Consider the following 21,740-nt stretch of genomic DNA (forward strand, 5'->3'; position numbering starts at 1 on the left):
CTAGTTTTAACAAGACGTAAAATGTGTTAGTGTGCTTACAAAACACTTTAAACTCCAACAACTCATTTTTGGCTGGTTAGAAATTATTTATTTAAATAAAAAATTTTATAAAAATACAAAGTATAAAAACCAAATCTATCAGAAATATGCAGTTAATTTTTTATGATCTTCACTCTTTCCAACCAACTCTCTTAAGCATATGTAAAAACAGCTTTACAAAAGTAAATTCAGATGTTGTGTTTAATATGGCAATTTAATTTCACTTAGATTTAATAGAAGGAAACAAATTGAGAATATGCTCAAATTAATGTTTTTCTTCCACAAATCTAGTTCTAAAAGATTCCTCATGAAATTATGAAAAACACAAGTGTTACTAGAGTTACTTTTCTAGATTCATATATGGTTTATTTATTTGAGAGTCTGAGCGAGTGTGTGCATGTGTGGGGAGGGGGGATCTTTCGTTTTCTGGTTTACTCCCCCCATGGCCACAACTGTTAGATCTTGGACAGGCTTAAGCCAGGAGCCTGGATTTTCCACATGGATGGCAGGGGCCCAAATAGGCCATTATCTGGTACTTTTTTTTTTTTGACAGGCAGTTAAACAGTGAGAGAGGGCTGGCGCCACGGCTCAATAGGCTAATCCTCCACCTAGCGGCACCGGCACACCGGGTTCTAGTCCCGGTCGGGGCGCCGGATTCTGTCCTGGTTGCCCCTCTTCCAGGCCAGCTCTCTGCTATGGCCAGGGAGTGCAGCGGAGGATGGCCCAAGTGCTTGGGCCCTGCACCCCATAGGAGACCAGGAGAAGCACCTGGCTCCTGCCTTCGGATCAGCGCGGTGTGCCGGCCGCAGCGCATCAGCTGTGGTGGCCATTGGAGGGTGAACCAGCGGCAAAAGGAAGACCTTTCTCTCTGTCTCTCACTGTCCACTCTGCCTGTCCAAAAAAAAACAGTGACAGAGAGAAAGGTCTTCCTTTTTCTGTTGGTTCACCCCCTAAATGTCCGCCACGGCTGGTGTGTTGTGGCCAGCGCACTGCGTAGATCCGAGCCCAGGAGCCAGGTGCTTCCTCCTGGTTTCCCATGCAAGTGCAGGGCCCAAGCACTTGGGCCATCCTCCACTGCCTTCCTGGGCCACAGCAGAGAGCTGGACTGGAAGAGGAGCAACTGGGATAGAATCCGGTGCCCCAACCGGGGCTAGAACCTGGGGTGCCAGCGCCACAGGCGGAGGATTAGCCTAGTGAGCCGCGGTGCCGGCCTATCTGGTACTTTTCTAGACAAAAGGAGATGGACTGAAAGCAGGGCAGCCAAAGACTCTCACAAGTGGCAGCTTAACCCACTGTACATTGCCCCGCTGCATGGGATTTAGGTTAAGCCTGCTACGAAGAATAGAAACCAGCAAACATAAGAGCTTCTCCTCTTTTGGTTATGTTATTTATATATGGATAGTATTCATAGTATTGGATTTGAGCCTTATATTAATTTCCTATTCTTTTTAATTTCTAAAGTGTACATAACACCCCTTTTACTGCTTGTTTCTGAATCATAATGAGATTCACTCAATTTATTTCTTACTTGTATGAATTTTATCGAAAGGCTCCTGATTTATATACTTTTCTTATCTACCCAAGAATATTCATTCCTTTTGTTTTAAAGACACCTGGGCAGAGTAGACAATTCCTGATAGATTTTTATTTTTCTGCAGACCTTTGGAGCTTTTTGGTTTATTGACTTCTAAGAGATCTGAGTAGTCCATCTTCCTTTTTCTTCCTATTATGACTTGATTTCTCTCTGGATTCTCAAAAAATTCTGTTTTTATTTAGGTTTTATTTAAGTCAGAGCTACACAGAGAGAGGAGAGGCAGAGAGAGAGAGGTCTTCCATCAACTGGCTCACTCCCCAATTGGCCACAAAGGCCAGAGCTTTGCCAATCTGAATCCAGGAGCCTCTTCCGGATCTCCCACGCGGGTGCAGGGGTCTTGGGCCATCTTCCACTGCTTTCCCAGACCACAGCAGAGCCAGATCAGAAGTGGAGGAGCTGGGTCCCAAACTGGTGCCCATATGGGATGCCTGCACTTCAGGGCCAGGGCGTTAAGCCACTGCGCCACAGCGCTGGTCCCAGGTTATTTCTTGATATATTTAATTCAGTATGTTTTAATCATTTTCTAAAAAAAGATTTATTTGAAAGTCAGGGATAGAGAGGGTTCACTACTCAAATGGCCACAATGGACTAGGCTGGGCTAGGCCAAAAATAGGTGCTTCATCTGGGATTCCCACATGGGTGCAGGGGCCCAAGTGTTTGGGCCATTCTCTGCTGCTTTCCTAGGCCATTAGCAGGGAGCTGGATCAGAAGTGGATTCAAACAGGTGCCCATATAGGATGCTGGGATTTCAGGCAGTGGCTTAACCCCTATGCCATAACAGCTACCCTCTCTATTCTTTTCCACTTGTTTTCCCTCTAGCTTATTTAGTCTATGCCTTATTTTCTCTCTTGTGGCTTCTAATAAGACTGATTCATGCAAATTTTTAAAGCTGTCTTTTTTTTTTTTTTTTTTTAAAGATGTATATATTTATTTGAAAGGCTGAGTTACACAGAGAGGAGAGAAAGAGATACTCCTTCCGATGGTTTACTCTCCAATTGACCACAATGGCTGGAGCTGCGCCTATCAGGAGCCAGGAGCTTCTTCCAGGTCTCATATGCGGTTGCAGGGGCCCAAGCACTTGGGCCATTTTCTACTACTTTCCCAGGCCATAGCAGAGAGCCGTATCGGAAGTGGAGCAGCCTGGACCAGAACAAGTGCCCATATGGGATGGCCAGCACTACAGATGGTGGCTTTACCTGTTATGCCATAGTGCTAGCTCCAGGAATGTTTCTCTTCATGCCTTTTAAGCTCTTCAGCCTCTAACTTGCCTTTTTTTTTTTTGGTTGATGTTTTTAGACTCGAGCTGTTGTTGTGCCCTGTTGTAAAGCTTTTAGTTAATAGGAAATATCAGGATGCATTTTGTAATAAAGAATTCTTTCCTGAGGCTGGTGCCGTGGCTCAATAGGCTAATGCTCCGCAGCACCTGCAGCGCCGGCATACCGTGTTCTAGTCCCAGTCAGGGCGCCGGATTCTGTCCTGGTTGCCCCTCTTCCAGGCCAGCTCTGCTGTGGCCCACGAATGCAGTGGAGGATGGCCCAGGTCCTTGGGCCCTGCACCGCATGGGAGACCAGGAGAAGCACCTGGCTCCTGGCTCCTGATCAGCGAGGTGCGCCGGCCACTGGAGGGTGAACCAATGGCAAAGGAAGACCTTTCTCTCTCTCACTGTCCACTCTGCCTGTCCAAAAAAAAAAAAAAAAAAAACCTTTCCTGAAATTTCAGAATATATTTGTGCTGAGGTAATAGTGATTTACCCTTTATGTAGTTTGAAGTCACAATGTGTTAAAGCTGCCATCCTGGGGCATTCATTTGGGATGCCTGCATCCCATATTGGAGTGTCTTGATTCGAGTCTTGACTCTGCTTCCAATTCCAGCTTCCTGCTGTGTATCCTGGGAAGTGCCAGATAATGGCTCATGTATGTGGGTCCCTTCCACTCATGCAGGAGACCCAAATGGAGTTTTGGGCTCTTTGCTTCATTCTGATCCAGCCCTAGCTATAGGAGTGAACCAACATATGCGAGACCAGCATATAGGATATCTGTCTCTGCCTTCTAAACATCAAAATACACTTTAAAGCAAGCCAGCACCCTAAAGCCGCATCCCATGTGTAAAATGCAGATGACAGAAAACGCCCTTCCGGTAAGTTTGTACCATCTCTGCTGTAGCAAAATGATCAAGATATTTAACATGTCCTACTTTTTTTTATTGCTTCGTTCTAATTAAATAATAGAAACTTTATGCTTCCTGCTGTAAGTTGGTCTTCATGCCCAATTTTGGCCCAGATTTTACTCTACATATGTCTAAGTATTCTTTAAAATTAATGTTTGGGGAGATTTATTTCTGTTGCAAACATTTGTTGGTTTTTGTGTGTGTGTATGTGTGGGTGAGTGTATTTATTCTTAAAATTTTGACTTTTAACAATAGACCAATGTTAACTTGGTTGCTTCCTGGGCCATTTAACCAGAAGACATTTCTTTCCACCTTGTACAAAGTAACTGCTAAGACTCTACAACAGAATTAGAAAATTTTGTTTATTATTAAATGGTGGTCCTACAGATAGTTATATCGTAAACCATCACAGTTTTTAGGGATAATGTTGTTTAGCTCAGGCATTACCATGAGAGGAACCATTAAGAATATGAAAGCTCGAATAGATTAAAAACTGCTTTAATATTGCTACAAAAGTCCTTCAGTTCAGTGTAAGCAACAAATTGTTTATCCTGTAATCAAATATGGCCTCCAAGAAGCTAGTTCCTGTAAGGCAGCTGGTGATTACAGTTCTCCCTGTGGCAGACTACAGTTGCAGGATGTCAGTCACATTCCCTATGCCATCCCATCCCACAGCTGTTGCAAAATAAAACTTAATGTATCATTTTCCCTACCACCAGAGCCCTCATTTCATTCCCCTCAAACTGTCTCTTTTTGTATTTTCTACATTTGTGAATGGCATCAGTGTCTTACAATTTAGGTAACAACCATGAATAATACTAGATATTTTCCATCAAATCTTTTTCAACATTGTTGCCCTACTGCTCAGTGAATGATAAAGGCCGAGGCACCTCAACCTGGCTTGTGGGTAAGAATGAAATGTGTTGTATGTAGGGTACTGTCTGTTAAAGCTGTTCAATGGCACCAGATTAAATGATCCAGAAGCAGCTTTGTGTCTGAAAGTATTCTATTCTTGCAAAATTACTGCTACCTCGTTTTCTTATTCATTATTACTTGCTGCTGCTAGACAAAAGGAGCTGCTCTGCTGTGTTGATTTGATCTTTGGATAACTGTAGCAACATCAACTCTAGGATTCTCAATGTAGCTCCAATGACAGAGCGAATCAAAAATAAACTACAGAAAAATGGGTATTTTGGGGCCTAGTAACACAAAAGGATAGTGTCAACCAAGTGGCCATATCCTTTTTTTTTGTCATTCATATCTCCAACCCCTATTCTAAATATGAATATAGTCATGGTTGGCCCGGTCAAAAACTGACCTTAAGAAACATCATCATCCCTCAAAGATTTTAGTTATGATTCAAAGAGATACAAAACTCAGCACCTCTTTCATTAAAAAAAAAAAAAAGAGTGGAGAAACTTGATAAGAAAAGACCAAAATATTCTCATAGCTGCCTGGGGGAGCAGGTCTTAATCCTTCCACGTAGACAGATGCCCTCATATACAGAGGAGGCCATTTGGACTAAAACCAAATTGAATCCATTACTCATTCCCTCTCCGGCTCTTCTTGTGGCTTTTCTTAGATCTGAAATGGTATTACACATAAATGGTTAGATTAAGGAGTAAGCAAATTTGAGAAAGACCAATATAATATGCTGACACCGATGAAGATGGAGATAAAAATATTCATTAAATATGTGTGGAGGTAGTCTATGTCGCGGACAACTCTGAGTCAGGCATTACTAACCAAAATGTACCACTGAAGAAACACTTAAGAAGCTGTTTACCTAACAGTGTTTGTGGTAGAAAGGGTTTGTAATGAAAATCACTCATTCAAGATCACTCAACTGTTAAAAAAGTTGGGACTAAATCTCAGGATTCTTTAGACCAAAATTCATCACTTATCGAATATTGCAGTGTTAGAAAAAAACAATACAGAACAAATATGCTAATATAATCTTAATAATACCCAGAGAAACAAATCAAGTTTGTCTTGTAATGAAGGAAAATTCCAAATATCCTTATCAAAACAAAATTTCAAATTAACTTTGTTATAATTGGGACTTTATTATTTAAGTTTCTAAAATTGAAAACAGTATTCAGTCCATACCTTTCAGGAGACTTTGAGTGGCTCCTGTGTCTGTGACTACGGTGATGACCTGGAAAAGGACATGCTGTTGGATGAATGAGGTTCTACTCTATTTTGAAACTGTCATTTTTCACCTCCCATAAACTTTATATATATATATTTTTTGGCTTATGCTGTGGATACCTCTTGTTAATATCTCTGTGAGGTGGTAAGTATTGTCTGTGTATGTGTGGCAGGCAAAGTAGTTATAAAACCACCTCATATACATCAGGGCTTTATGACTAATTTCACAGATGTCATACTGGGCTCTTACCACTACTGTATAAGCCCCTATTCTTATAATTTCAGATGAAAAACAAAGCCTATTATCGTTATCAGCAAAGCCTGTGAAAGTGAAAATCAACATATAAACCTTGATTTCTGAATTTGATATCCATTTCCTGTTCCATGAGGTACCAGTATGATCAGGCACTCCTGTACTTCTGTAGGCTAAATGTTCCTCATATTTATGTATGCATGTATTTGTATGTATATGCATTTTTTGTTGTTGTTAAGTAATGGCAAAAGGCACAAATGATATACCTGGGGATTTGGAGCGGGATCTGTGCCGTCGATCTCTAGACCTGCTGCGATGACGTCTGGGGCTCTTGCTACGATGCCTTTCTCTACGAGGGGATGGGCTATAGAAGAAACTCATCAGACCACTGTGGCTGTTGGGCAATACATGTACAATACCAATAGCCACTCCCCAAAATGCTATCCTTCATTAAAAATGACTCAAAGCTTACCTTCTCCGTTTTGGAGATCGACTCCGCCTATCAGAGAAAGGAGAGGAAGAGGAGATCCAAGGTTAGTGCCCTGGATGCAGCAAAAATGATCCCAATTCTTATTCCTTACCTTTTTCTGTATCTGTTATATTCTGTTTGTCTAACTCTAGGATTGTCCACGTGATTTGCTTTGGCCAGTAGGATATTTGCAAATGATACAAGCAGATACTGGGAAAACATTTGTGTGAATGGGCTTGTTTGCTCTTGAATTCTGCTACTGCCATGAAAACACATCAAGGATAAAAGGCACTGAGAAGAGATGAATACCTCCAGTAAACTAGTTAAGGTGAACTTATACCAGCTAGCAGAGAGCTGACTGCAAAATACTTCAAAAAACAAAAAGTGCCTATTCAAGCCCAGCGTAAATCACTGACAACACATTATGAACTAAACAAATGGGTACTCTACGCCAGTGAGATTTTGGTGGGTGGTGACCTGGCAGTAACAGATCTACACTGGTTAAACATTTCTGCAATTTGGCCTTTTTCCTTCCCTGAAATCCCAACCCTGTATATTGGTCATTGGCCTCTTCCAGGAGATCTGAGCAAAGTCTTACCTTCTGGGTGACCGACTCCTACTCCTCCTGTAGCGCAGTGTAGGAGAGCGACGGGGCTTGTCTAAGTCTCGGTAGCTTCGCCGGCGGTGATCAGGTGATGGCACTCTTTCCAACTGGAAAGGAGATGTATGAGTTAGTGCTAGGCACAGGCTTAGAGAAAGCTATCTACCTAGGAATGGTTACACTCCCCATCCTGTCCCAAAATTCATCTCCCAGTGACTTTAAAAAAACAGTAACTTCACTACATAGAGGGATAATACTAAAAAGAAAAAGCAATCCCAACTGCCTACACACAAACTTTGCAATAATGTTAGTATTATCTGGGATTGTGTGAATGTAGTGAGAATTAAGCATGCTTACATTCTCATGAAGTTGTATTTTCATTGTGAAAGAAAGGACCTTGGGGGCTGGCACTGTGGTGCAGATTAAACTGCCACCTGTGACACCAGCATCCTTTATCAGAGTATTTGTTCAACTGGAAATGGCTCCTCCACTTTCAATTCAGATTCCTGCTAATGTGTTTGGGAAGGCAGTAGATAATGGCCCAAGTGCCTGGAGTCCTGCCATCCATGTGGGAGACACAGGTAGAGTTCCCAGCCCTGGCAGTTACAGTTGTTTGGTGAGTAAATCAGATCTCCCCTCTGTTAAGTTCTCCCTTCTCTCTTAATTTTTCCCTAGCTCTGTCAATTCTAAAAGCCTAGCAACAATGACCAATCAGCCTGATAGCAGTAAGCACACATAGTTCCCATACCATATCCTATTAAACCAAGAACTTCTTGGAGAAATTATTAATTCCAGATCTAGGGCAAAAGCATTTAAGATGCAACTGGCACACTGTGCAGAAAGCAAGGAAACTATCAAAGACCACCCACTAACATAAAGTCTCTGGTTAAATTGATGAGGCCTGCATTAGTCAAAAGATGGGACAATTTGAGCATCAATAAGGATAACAATGGGTTAAAACATCAAATTTGGTTAATACCACAAGTCTACAATGTTACCAAAGAAAAGCATTCATCACCTGGGGGCCAACTCTATTTCAAAGGTGCTAAAAATGAATTTATTTTGCTTTTGCTATAGAAACTGTTACTTAAAGAAAAATAAAATATTTATCTTGGAGGTTTCTCTTTATAGGATTATTCCAGGTAACAAATGAAGAAATCAAAGAATTAGAATATATCACCATTTTATCATATCTGTTGGATTTTAGATATTGATCACTGGATCCTAACATTACAAAAAGTGAGAAAGCCAGACTTTGAACATCCCAAGAGAAATATATACCACTCCTATGAAGTGACTTTGCTCCATTCCAAAGGAGACACCCTTACCTTCCAGCCTTGCTTTAATCAAATTGCCCTCCAAGTTTGATTAAAAAAAACTGAGAAAGTGATGGAAGCAACTTATAGACAAAAAGACAGTTATTATGCATAAACCTTTGTATACTAACCCAAGCAGTTAAAAATTATAGATGGAAAAGTGTATACTGAATATTTGATATTCAGTAATTATTTCTGGAATATAATTCAGGAATTATTTTTGGTATTTTTTGGAGGGTGATTAATGATATGGCTAATCATAAAATGGTAGTCTTTGTCTTTCCTGAAATATTATGAACTACATGATGTCTGCAGTCTGATTCAAAATAATTAGATACCTGGAAAGCAATGTAGCGGAAATAAATTAGCAATGAGTTGATAATCTTTGGAAACTGGAAACGCTCTCTTCACTTTGGATCTGATAGAAATTTTCCTTTAAAAATCTAGACAATGTCTACTGTGATTCACTTCTCTGGCTTTGCATGACTTTCAGTTCATAGTGGATTCTTGTACTCACTTGAGAGAGTTTAAAGGGTCCATTTTCACTTTTTCAGTACCTGTAAGTCAGTAATTTTACTTTCCCTACCCCTTTTTGTGTACTTTTTATACCCTGAGGAAGCTTCCAGCCACAGGAGGTTGCCAGTCTGAATTGTCCATATCATCTCTCAATTACTCTTTGATATGTCCTGATACAAAGTTGCATAGATTTTTAGTGGACTACCTACTTTTCCCTATAAACTCCATTAACTTTAGTTTGCATTTTTGTAAAACACAAAAAATTTCACATTTCACAAGGTTTAGAATATGAATATGTAGTAGAGTAGAAACAGAAACCCATTTATATTGGAAACATGAAATTTTTAGGTATTTCAGAATAATAGGTATCTTTTTTTTTTTCCTTTGACAGGCAGAGTGGACAGTGAGAGAGAGACAGAGACAGAAAAGTCTTCCTTTTCCATTGGTTAACCCCCCAATGGCTGCTGTGGTGAGCACGCTACGGCCAGCGCACTGCGCTGATCTGAAGCCAGGAGCCAGGTGCTTCTCCTGGTCTCCCACGCGGGTGCAGGGCCCAAGCACTTGGGCCATCCTCCACTGCACTTCCAGGCCACAGCAGAGAGCTGGACAGGAAGAGGAGCGACCGGAACAGAATCCGGCGCCCCGACTGGGACTAGAACCCAGTGTGCTGGTGCCATAGGCAGAAGATTAGCCTACTGAGCTGCGGCGCCGGCCAGAATAATAGGTATCTTCACAATATCTTCTACGTAACAGGGCTACTTTTCCATTCTGTTCTTAATAGATCATTGCCTATTTCTTAAGTTTATTCCTGGTTTTAAAAATCCTCATGGTATTGTGATGATCTTTTATATTTTCTAAAGTGTATCAATGAAAATTATGAACTTTTATACTTTTTTACTCAGCTATGTTTCCGAATTCTTGCTTGCAATAGGTTCTTAATTGACTGATAATTTTGCCCCCTCCTGGCCAATACCCACTTTCATTATTCTATTTAATTAAATCAGTTTTCATTACCAGAAATATTGCTGTATGAAATCAGTGACAGCAGACAGCTTTGTTTTTTCCTCATCTTATTTGGAATGCTGTTAATGATTCACCATTAAACTTATTAGAAAACAAGCCTCTGCATTCATGTACTTAATTTTAACATTAAACTGCTTTATAAGCTTTATACCTTAAAAAGAAACTTCAGCATTTGCAGAACCAAAAATATTTAACCTTGAGAAAACTGTAAAAATTCCAATATAGACCTTATTTTTCTATCATTTAACTTACTAGATCCCACAAGGGATCCTGAGTGCAGAAATAAATCAAATGACAGGACCCATGCTGGTCCAGGTATTCCTTCAAGAACAAACTGGCAAAACAAAACAAACTTGAGTTGATGTTTATCCAATGGCACTGGAGCCAAGGTAGCAGGAGCCTATAGAGTTAGGCTGCCTGAATACAAATGCCAACAGCTGCAGTGCTTTGGTAGAAGAGGCTAGGATACATGCTGGACAACAATTCTCAGACAGCTGAAAACCTGTCAGTCAGTATTTGTATTCTACTTGTAGTCATACAGCACATAACGATGTTTCAGTTAATGACTGACCACATATAATGATGGTGGTCCCTTCCTATCACCTAGGATGTTGCAGCTGTAGTGCCTCAGCACTGCCCACTGTATAAAAGTTAGCCCACAGGTTATGCGTAGCATATCACTAGAAACTATATTCTTTCTAATTTAGTGTAAAAATTTAAAAGAGTAAGCTATGCTATCCCAGCAGTGGCCTCATAAATCCGTTCATGGAATCTCTTGAGGCCACACTAATTGACAACACCACCCAAATTTATTTAAGCACACTTAAATGATGTTCACAGTGATAAAATTGCCCAAGGATGTACTTCTCAAAACATACTGCCATTGTTAAGACATGTATGACTAAATAGTTTTTGGAATAAAACTTCCCAATCTTCAGTTTACTCACAACGGAACTTCACCAGGCATGGTCAAGCAATAAATGTCACCAATCACAAGAAGGGAAGGTATCACCACTGAGAGTCAGCAATAGCTATACACAGAAGTAAACACCTTCAAGAATGATGCTTAATTGTCGAACAGAAAATACCGAGCTGTGGTTTAAAGAAATAAAGAGCACAATCATAGAGGTGAATAACCCACAAGAGGTGTTTAGGGAAGAACTGATGGATTGAAAAAAAAAACAACTCCTAGAAAATGTAATTACAGATGAAAGAGCTGATCATACAAGAGAGTGAAAAAAAGCAAGTGAACTGGAAGGTATGTCTAGTAAAGCCGATGCCTGAAGTGCCAGCATCCCATATGGGCACCGGTTTGAATCCCGGCTGCTCCGTTACCGATCCAGCTCTCTGCTATGGCGTGAACAGAAGACCTTTCTCTTTCTCTAACTCTGCCTTTCAAATAAATAAATCTTTAAAGCAAAATACATAAAATACATGACAGAAGAGATAAGACAGAAAATACAGAGATAAGGTTATGGATGGAGTAAGAGCTTACACACATGTAAATGGCCTTCTTAGAGATCATAGACAAAGCAAAGGGCTCTTAACTTCCTGGAGCTGATGGAAAACATCTGAGAAGCAAACAGATCACAAAGGTAGGTAAAAGGAAACAGAAGCCTTGAGACATAATAAAGTTACAAAATAGGTAAATTTTTATATCCGGTGAGGGTGAGAAACACTAGAGATCATTATTGAAGAATTAGAATGAAAACAAATTTATCCCAGTAAGAAAAATATTTTAATGAATAGTATTTTTAATGTACTATGGGACAATAACTGCTAATCTAGAATTGAGTGCTCAAAAAGTCATTTTAAGAATGAGAGGGACATAAAGTCAATTATTCACGAACACAGATGGAAATGCTAAAGTATGTATTTTCAGCAAAAGGAAGGTAACAGAAGGTCAGAGATGCAAAGAAGGATGCAACAATAAACACGTATAGACACAGTCCATAGAACTGTCAATTTGAGAGTCAAAAGCAGCAAGAAAAAAAATGAAAACAATGTAGAACCATAGAAGCAGGATAAGGTTTGCTAGAATGGATGAAGAGGAATATAAAAATGAATATATCCCTAAAAAACTATAACTCAGCAAAGTTGATTCAATTTACTTACAAATAAATAGATGCATCACTTGTAAGATGTCACTCTTTTCCCAAATTAAGTTTCAAATATAGTATCAGAATTCTACCATGTTTTTGTTTTGAATGACAAATAGATCCTATCATCTATATAAACAAACACTGGTCCAAGATTCTGAAGAACAAAGTGAAGAGGCACTTACTTTACTAAATTTACTATTGACATTGTGTGGTGCTTGCACATAGACAGACAAAATAACTAGCAGAAAATAAAGAGAGACCTACATATACATGCTACTTCAAATTGTGGCAAATATGGTAATGCAGATCTGTGGGGAAAGAATGGAATTTTAAAAATAGTGAGAACACTGGTATCTTTACTGAAGAAGAATTAGATCCTAAACTCAACTCAGATACAAAAATAAATCCCAGGTTAACACTTCTTTCACATTTGCTTGTAGATATCTTTTAAGCATATATTGTTACTTTAATTTTGAGCACAAGTATTTTAGATTTTCCTATTTTATATATGCTACTTTCCATATTTTTATATACTTTTTACAGTGGTTTTAATGGCTGCCCAACATTAGTTGGGTTGATAAAATAGTTACTCTCAGTGCTTCTTACAGATGGGCAGCTGCTGCTTTTCAATTTTTTGGCATTACAATTAGTATTGAAAGAACATGATTCCACAGTAAGTACTTTTTCCCTTAAACTAGGCTTATCCTGTAGGATAAGTTCAATTACAGAGTTTGTCCATCTCTTTATTTTAGTAGGTATCATTCATTAGATAAGTATAATGTGCCAATGCCATGCTAATACTCAACAGTCTTGAGAAAAAATTATCATTATGTTGCAGAGGATGAAATAATTTGCATATGATTACATTGCTACTAATTGGCAAAGCTATGAATCCAGGTCTAATTGATTTAAAGTCATACTTTTAATAATATTGTGGTTTTGGTTACTGAAATCTGAATAAAAAACAAGGACCATTCTTAACCTCATAATTATTCCTCCCCCAGCCCTTAAACTCTCAGGTGCCTCACCTTCTCATCTTCCTCTTCCTCTTCTTCACTGGACTCCACGTCATCCATGTCCTCTTCTAGAGCACTAACTCGAGGCTCCAGTTGCTCAGCTTCCTCTAGTACATAGCGTTTCTACAGAGAATATAATGAGTTAGGGTGTCACTATCATCTCCTCTGTGTCCTGAAGCCCCAGTATGGGCAGTGTTTCATGTCCCGGCTGCTCCTCTTCTGAACTAGCTCTCTGTGTGCAGCCTGGGAAAGCAGTAGAGGATGGTCCTGGTGCTTGGGCCTCTGCAAACACATAGGAGGCCCAGAGGAAGCTCCTGGCTCTGGATCAGCCCAGCTCCAGCTGCTGCGGCCATTTAGGGAGTGGACCAGCGGAAGGAAGACCTTTCTCCCTATAACTCTGCCTCTCAAATAAATAAAATATTAAAATAAATAAATACAATAGAGAAGCCATGGAACAGCTAAGGCAATTTCACATCATAGACAATTCAAAATTTTCTTAAGCAGTTTAATATATCTGCAATCTACTTACTCTTTTACATTCCCCTTCAAACATAAATCTTCATTCTATATTGCTACTATTCCCTTAAATTGATCTTACATTCTAAGGTCATTGGATGATCAATCAGTATATGTAGAGCAAGTACTAAAACTGTGGTCTTCATACAACAGAAAATCTAAGGGCCATTAAATTCATGGCTAAGACTCTTGGCTAGCAGTTTCAAAACAAGAGGTCCAGCCTCAAAGTAACACCAAATCTCCATTAGACCCAGGTTCCAGGAAGCTGTTGAGAATCAATGCACTTTGAACCAGGAATAGGGATATAACAATCCATTCCCTGGTTCCATTTTCTTCTGGGATGTAGCTATGTAGTGCGTATAAGTTACTAAGTACCCAACAAGCAAATATGAGTTCAAAACTGCCAAATAGACTGGGTCATACCATTTTCTTGTGTAAGGACATAAAAAATGCTGAATGACCCAGATGAATAGCCCTAGAATAATGTAGTATTTGGATAGTACTTAGCTGACATTCACCCTTCATCAGAATTCCATGATGGGTGGGAGAAACAAAAGAGTTACGGGCTAACTACCATTTAAGATCTGGGACTGTATCAGGGCATTTACAGTATTTCATGTTTACATGAGTGAAACCAACATACAACTGCTTTGTATATTTATGTTCAGAATATATCCCAGAGCAACTTCTTATAGATGTCATGGCACATTAGAAGCTAAATTAATGAGCTGTAGGTTACATAATAAGAATAGAACCAGGGCTAAAGGTAGTCTTCAGTCACTTCAGACAGGAGATATAGAAGCCCATGCCAGAGCACACCTCTTGCCAATATAGCATCCAACAGTAAGATTTCAATATTCTCCTCATCAGGGGTGCTTGATAAACACACAAATTCTTGTGATGTGGTTTTTCCTTCTAGACTGATGGGGATTTGGAACCCCCAACTACATATATAAACATTTCCTTATTTCTTACAGTATCTCTGAAGATAATAATAGCTAATGTGAACCACAGTGTTAGAGAACCGAGCCTTGAAATTTCTTGAGATTTTAAATCTCATTCTCATCACTCATACTCTGTAGTAGCTAATATACAATGGCCATTGTTCTGGGGGCGATAAAGTTTTGAAATTAGCAAGATGGTAGCTGTTGTATGATATTGTGATAATAAAAGCAACACTTTAAAATGGCTAATTCTGTGAATTTCACCTCAGTTTTTAAAAAAAGATTAAGGGGGGGGGGCTGGTGCTCTGGAGTAGCAGGTAAAAACATTGCCTGCAGTGCCTGCATCTCATATGGGCGCCAATTTGAGTCCCAGCTGCTCCACTTCCAATCCAGCTCCCTGCTAATGTACCTGGGAAAGCAATGGAAGATGGCCCAAATCCTTGGGCCCCTGCACCTAAGTGGGAAACCCAGAGGAAACTCCAGGCTCCCAGCTCCAGATCGGCCCACCTCCAGCTGTTGCGGCCACTTGAGGAGTGGACCAGCAAATGGACGATCTCTCTGCCTCTCCCTCTTGCTCTGTAAACTCTATCATTCAGATAAATAAAAAATCTTTTTTACAAAAATGATAAATTTTGAAATTAATAGTTTTTACCACCCACTTTCTGAAGAGCTCTCATTTATGTTATGTAAACATATTCTGCTACTCTATGGCTTGCTTTTTTATTTTGTTTTCTAACAGTCTTTTGCAAGTTTAAATTTTTTAATTTTTATTTATTTGAAAGGCAGAGCGAGAGAGACAGAGGGACAGAGGTAGGGTGAAGAAGAGGGGCAGTAAGGATAAAGAGAGAGAAAGAAGAGGTATCTTCCATCCTCTGGTTCACTCCCCAAATACCTGCAAAGGTAATGAAAGGTCAAATAGCTAATAAATAGCAAAATTGACTTCAGAACCCACAGTTACTAGTCTGCTTCTCATATAAAGAAGCTGTTGGGTTTCAAAAGCCTGGTAGTTATCTATGTGGAGAGTTGACAAAGTAGTTGGATATAGGAGAAAGGGAAAAGGAAGGAATCTTTCAAAACGTTGGCAGCTACAAAAGAGCTAAATTTTATTAGGCACTTACAATGTACTTTAGCACTTTATGAGCATTTCTTATTTCATACAATGGGTGCTTGTTCGTTTCTGGCTGCTCCACTTCTGATCCAGTTCCTTGCTAATGTACCTGGGAAGGCAGCAGAAGATGGCCCAAGTACTTGGGTACCTGCAACCATGTGGAAGACTCAAATGAAGCTCCTGGCTTCTGCCTGGCCCAGTCCTGGCTGATGCAGTCATTTGGGGAATGAACCAGCAGGTAGAAGATTTTTCTATCTCTCCTTCTCTCTCTGTAACTCTGCCTTTCAAATAAATAAAATAAATTTGAAAAGAATTTGATAGGTTGATAATCTTACACATCAAGAATTCTGGGCTGGGAATGTGGCACAATGGGTTTTAAGCCACTGCCTGCAACTCTGGCATGCCATATGGGCGCCAGTTCAAGTCCTGGCTACTCCATTGCTGATCCAGCTCATTGCTGTTGACTTGGGAGAAAGCAGCAGAAAATGGCCTGAGTCCCTCCATCCACATAGGAGACCTGGATGAAGCTCCTGGCTTAGCCCTGGCCCAGCCCTGGCTGTTACAGCCATTTGGGGAATGAACCAGCAGATGGAAAATCTCTCTCTCCATCTGTGTAACTCTACCTTTGAAATAAAAACTGACTACTCTAACCACAAAATCCTTGATATGACATCTTAAAGGGTGTGATAAAAGTTTCATCTCTTACCTGAAGCCGAGGAAGTATGATATCACAGACTCTCTCACTGTGCAGCAGTTCATCAATAAACTCGTCTACATGCATTAGTTCAAACTCTGAAAGAAGAAAGTTATTACCTTAAGCAACCTAGAAGGATTTAGATTGCAATAAAAGTGAAAGAAATGTTAAGACATTTTATGAGATAATTTATGTGCCAAGCCTGTTTAGAAGCAAGGGACTAAGGGATAAATGAAGTTGTCTCAATTAGCAGGAGAGAAAATCACAAACGCAAGCACAAACAGTCCTGAATTATATGTAGGAGTATTCTTGCATAGATCATGTATTTTTCTTCTTCTTCTTCTTCTTTTTTTTTTTTTTTCTGACAGGCAGAGTTAGACAGTGAGAGAGACAGACAGAGAGAAAGGTCTTCCTTCCGTTGGTTCACCCCCCAAATGGCCATTATGACTGGCACGCTGCGCCGATCCGAAGCCAGGAGCCAGGTGCCTCCTCCTGGTCTCCCATGCGGGTGCAGGGCCCAAGCACTTGGGCCATCCTCCACTGCCTTCCCGGGGCACAGCAGAGAGCTGGACTGGAAGAGAAGCAACCGGAACAGAATCCAGCGCCCTGACTGGGACTAGAACTCAGGGTGCCCCAGTGCCGCAGGCAGAGGATTAGCCTAGTGAGCTGCGGCACCGGCCACATCATGTATTTTTCATATAAACCCACAATGTTTCTGAATACAGAGCATGTATGTTCTATGACACATGTAGTAACAGTTTTTTAGAACTTCCACTGTAAACATTACCTTAGTTCAGCAGTTTACAACCATAGATTATTTTGTGCACTTCCTTCACCCTACTTAGAATGCTACACTTCCATCTACTAGGAAAAGGTTAGGAATGTTGCAAAATACACTACAAAGCACAGAACAACCCCCAATAAATACAAAGAATTATCTGACACAATATGTCAACCTGCTGAGAAATCTTGTCTTAGTCTAATATAATATAATATAATATAATATAATATAATAAACAAGGCATTCCATAGTGGCTGTGACCATGCCCATCTTTGTTTATCATGAAATTTCCAGTAGAAAGCACAGTACCTGTTACTGGCATTATTTATTTATTTATTTATTTATTTATTTTTTGACGGGCAGAATTAGAGAGAGAAAGAGACAGAGAGAAACATCTTCCTTCCGTTGGTTCACCCCCCCCAATGGCTGCTACTGCCGGCGTGCTGTGCCGATCTGAAGCCAGGAGCCAGGTGCCTCCTCCTGGTCTCTCTTGCAGGTGCAGGGCCCAAGCACTTGGGCCATCCTCCACTGCTCTCCCGGGCCACAGTCACAGCAGAGAGCTAGACTGGAAAAGGAGCAACCGGGACAGAATCCGGTGCCCCAAACCAACCCAGAACCTGGGGTGCCGGCGCCACAGGCGGAGGATTAGCCAAATGAGCTGCGGTGCCGGCCTGTCATTGGCATTTAATTTGCATTTATTCAATGCATGAATTAATAAGTTAATAAAAGTTTAAAGTATAACGTAAGCTGAACATCCCTAATGAGAAAATCTGAAATTCAAAATCCTCTAAAATCTTGAGCTTTTTGAGTCTCATTTTGGCCCTGTAAAGGTTTCAGATCCTGGAGCATTTTGGATTTTCCATTTAGGGATGCTCAATATGTAAAGTCTATGGAAATATTCTACCATCCAAAAAACTACTGAAATTGGGAACACTTTTGGTTTCAAGCATTTTGGATAAGGGTTACTCAACCTGTACCAAAATACTTAACTTTCTATTATTTAAAGATACATATAAATAAAAGGCAAAGGCAAATGTTACTATCTTTTGCTATGACATAGTGAGAAAAACATTTAATCACATTATTTTGAATCCTTCTTTCATACAGAAAGTCTCTCTTTGTGGGGCTGGCATTGTGGCACAACAGGTTAAGCCACTACCTGTGACACCAGCATCCCTTATGGGCACCAATTCAAGTCTCACTTGCTCCATTTCTGATCCAGATTCCTGCCAATGTGCCTGGGAAAGCAGCAGAAGATGGTCCAAGTGCTTGCACCTGGCACCTATGTGTGATACTTGGATGGAGTAGTGGGTTCCTGGCTTTGCCCTGGCCCAGTCTCAGTCGCAGCAGTGAGTGGAAGAGCGCCTGCTCTCTCTCTCTCTCTCTCCACCTTCTTATAACTCTGCCTTTAAAACAAATAAACTTTTTTAAAAGTGTTTCTCTGTAAAGATATATTTTCCAGTGCTACATATAGTCTATATATGGCAGTATGGGGTACAGTTCTGGAGAAGAGGCTACTAGAAACAACTATGAAGATATAATATATGGAAAACTGACTTCGGGAGGATTGAGGAATATTTTATGTGGAGAAGCCTTGCCTCTTTTTTTTTTTAAAGCTAGATCTTGAGGGATGGAACACATGTGGAGCAAGCACGTGATACAAGGCAGGGATTAACGTGAAGCTGGGAAAGGGAAGCATACAGAGAGAGACCGTATGAGTGCAACAGGAAGCTGTGTCAGACTGCATACTCCCCATGAGGGAGATGAAGTACATGAATTAAGGCACAATGAGATGAAGAGGAGGCCTCACGGTATACAAGACAATGCAAAGGTAGAGATATTGGTGAAATAAAAACTGGCTTAGGAATGACAGTCCAGAGCCTTGGTACCATACTCACCCCCATTTCGGTTCTGGCTCTTGATTTTTCGATAGTCATTATACAAAGGCTCCAAGTACTTGTAGCAATCAATCGCAGTGCCTGTCAGCCTCATGTAAAGTGCCCCCAACATACGAACATACCTAACAGAGATGACAGTGAAATAACAGGCCATCCCAAGACGTTTTTTAGTTTTACGATTGCTTTTCTTAAGACAACAATAGACAAACATGTTTTTTTCACTTTGACAGTCAAGAGAGCTCAAGTTGTATTTTGTACTAGCTTTGGGACCTTGGACATATTCAATTTTCAATTATATTATCTGTAAAATGTGGATAAAACCTATTTACCTCACAGGATTAATCTAAGAATCAAATGAGATACTAAATTTAACAGAAGGCATAGATGCATTAATTAACAACAGTAGCACAATAGATAAGAATGTGGGTTCTGGAAAAAGGTCATCCATCTGGGTTAAAATTCTGATTCCATTATTTGCTAACTCTGTGACACTGAACACGTTACTTGTCTTCCCCAGTTCTTGTAAAATGGATATTATATAACTAAGTCTTTAGCCCAATGTATGAAATAAGAAATGGTCAAAGTGCTAAAGCATATTATAAGTGCCTAACAAAAATCAGCTATTTTGTAGCTGCCAATGTTTTGAAAGATTCCTTCCTTTTCCCTTCCTCCTATATCCAACTACTTACTCAGCTCTCCACATAGATAACTACCAGGCTTTTGAAACCCAACAGCTTCTTTATATGAGAAGGAGACTAGTAAATATGAGTTCTGGAGTCAGTTTTGCCATTTACTAGCTGTTGACCATAGACAAATTATTTAATCTCTGCCTCAGTTTCCTACTTTGTAATAAAGGGATAATACTTTTACAGTGTTGCTAGGAAGACAAATGAATAATTATATGTAAAGCCCTTAGGATATAATACACAATATTCCATTATCATGTCTGTCTCTATACTGCTCTGTGAGCTTCTTGAGAATGGGATAAAATAGTTAAGAGCAGCTGATACTTTCCAGTTGTTTTCCATGCAACAGGCACTGTGCTGACAAATTTGCAAGCACCACCTTCAACTCTCACATAAATCCTCTGTGTAGGTATTTGTCTCCTTTTTACAGAAAAAGAAAGCAAAGATTTGAAAATTAAGTAACTTTTCCAAGGTTACAATTATTAAGAGTCTGGACATGAACCTAGATCTAACATCTCATAATTACTACCCTCTGTTGTTTTCTCCACTTGTGAGTGTCCAGTGCTTATCCTGTTAGGCCCTCACTTCTACATAATATATGTTCAGGGAATGGGAAATTCTATTAAAGGGGGAAAATGATCATGACTAAGAAAGTAAAGCAGATTATCACAATCAGAACAGAGAAAACACAAACTTAAGAAAAAAAACCTAGAGTGGAACTCTTTGTGGAAATGAGAAATGTTAAAATGTTGTGTAAAGAACTCTTAACAAAATCCCAATTTTGAACCACTGAACTTTTTGTATTAGTCAATATTGCACTCACTTGAAATCTTCATTTTTGATAAACTCTACAATGATATCCTTCTCAGGTTGAATTTGAAGCATCTTCAAGGTTAAACACAGAAAAGGAGTCGGTTTTATGTTGCCACCATAGACACCACCCACAAACCTTAACTCCATGGCTTTATCGACCACCAGTTCAGCTAAAAAACAAAAACAAATAGTAACACCTCAATCATATTAGGGGTAAGATTTTCCTGGTTGGAAGTGGCATTGGTTCAAGGTTCAGCGCTCCTCAGAAGTCACCAGTAGTGTAATAGAACAAGTGTGTTTTAATGGTAATACTAATGATGACAGTAATCCATACACACTGAAATATCACTATATGCCCGGATATCTAAGCATTTCACATTATCTCAATCTTCTCATGTCGTGAGGAAGTATCTGGCACTGTCCCCATTTCCACTTGAGGAAAATGGGGGGTAAAGAAGATTAAAAGACTAGCTTCAAAGTCCTCAGTACTGCAATTCAAATTAGGACTCGCACCCGGAAATAGTGAGCTGGCCCGCAGTTAAGGGCACTGAGATGAAGAATACTGTGTCGGACACTTGCGGCCCTTTGATAGCTCAAGAGGATACGTCAAGGAGCTACAGTAGGTTCCTGAGCCGAAGATTGCTCAGAACCCTGCACGCCACCGTTAAGCGGGGAATGACTCCAAGAACTCGAGAAACCCTTCAGAATACGGCGAGGCCCTATCAGATTCATCTGTGCCCCCCACGATCCACAAAAGACGAGGAAACAGCTGGCGCTCCTGTCTGAACGACTGACACGCTCTCCCCCAGCCCCCCGGCGCCCAGTCGGGACTAAGGAGCCACGCCTCGCGCGATCCCGCTCACCCGTAAGCCCAAAGCACTCCTCTTTCCAGTACTTGGACTCATAGATTCGCGTCCGAATGATCTTCTCCACCAGGTACTGAGGGTTGGTGCCGTGGATGCTATGCGCATCCTTCACAGTACGGTTCGCCATTTTAGAACGCCTTCAGCCCCACTTCCGTCGTGTTCTTTAATGCGTCACATCCAGAGTTAAA

General features: G+C 40.3%; 1 protein-coding gene across 2 annotated transcripts; it reads right to left on the reverse strand.

Annotated features, from left to right (window-relative positions):
* Positions 1-4,147: 4,147 nt before the first annotated feature.
* PRPF38A (pre-mRNA processing factor 38A) lies at positions 4,148-21,687 on the reverse strand. Of its 2 annotated transcripts, XM_002715093.6 has the most exons (10): positions 21,550-21,687; positions 20,697-20,856; positions 19,188-19,309; positions 16,521-16,606; positions 13,259-13,369; positions 7,271-7,383; positions 6,676-6,702; positions 6,470-6,567; positions 5,909-5,957; positions 4,148-5,383 (listed from the first exon to the last, which is right to left on the reverse strand). In XM_002715093.6, the coding sequence occupies exons 1-10, from the start codon at positions 21,677-21,679 to the stop codon at positions 5,341-5,343; spliced, it is 939 nt and encodes a 312-aa protein (XP_002715139.1). In that variant the 5' UTR covers positions 21,680-21,687; the 3' UTR covers positions 4,148-5,340. The 2 variants fall into 2 exon arrangements, with proteins under 2 accessions (XP_002715139.1, XP_089156784.1); XM_089300658.1 differs by lacking the exons at positions 4,148-5,383; positions 5,909-5,957; positions 6,470-6,567; ... (1 more) ...; positions 7,271-7,383; positions 13,259-13,369 and adding an exon at positions 15,788-15,962.
* Between the last annotated feature and the right edge of the window lie 53 nt (positions 21,688-21,740).

The sequence above is a fragment of the Oryctolagus cuniculus genome, chromosome 7 (assembly GCF_051225735.1).
Source record: "Oryctolagus cuniculus isolate XC-2025 breed Fujian yellow rabbit chromosome 7, ASM5122573v1, whole genome shotgun sequence".
Classification (NCBI taxonomy): Eukaryota; Metazoa; Chordata; class Mammalia; order Lagomorpha; family Leporidae; genus Oryctolagus; species Oryctolagus cuniculus.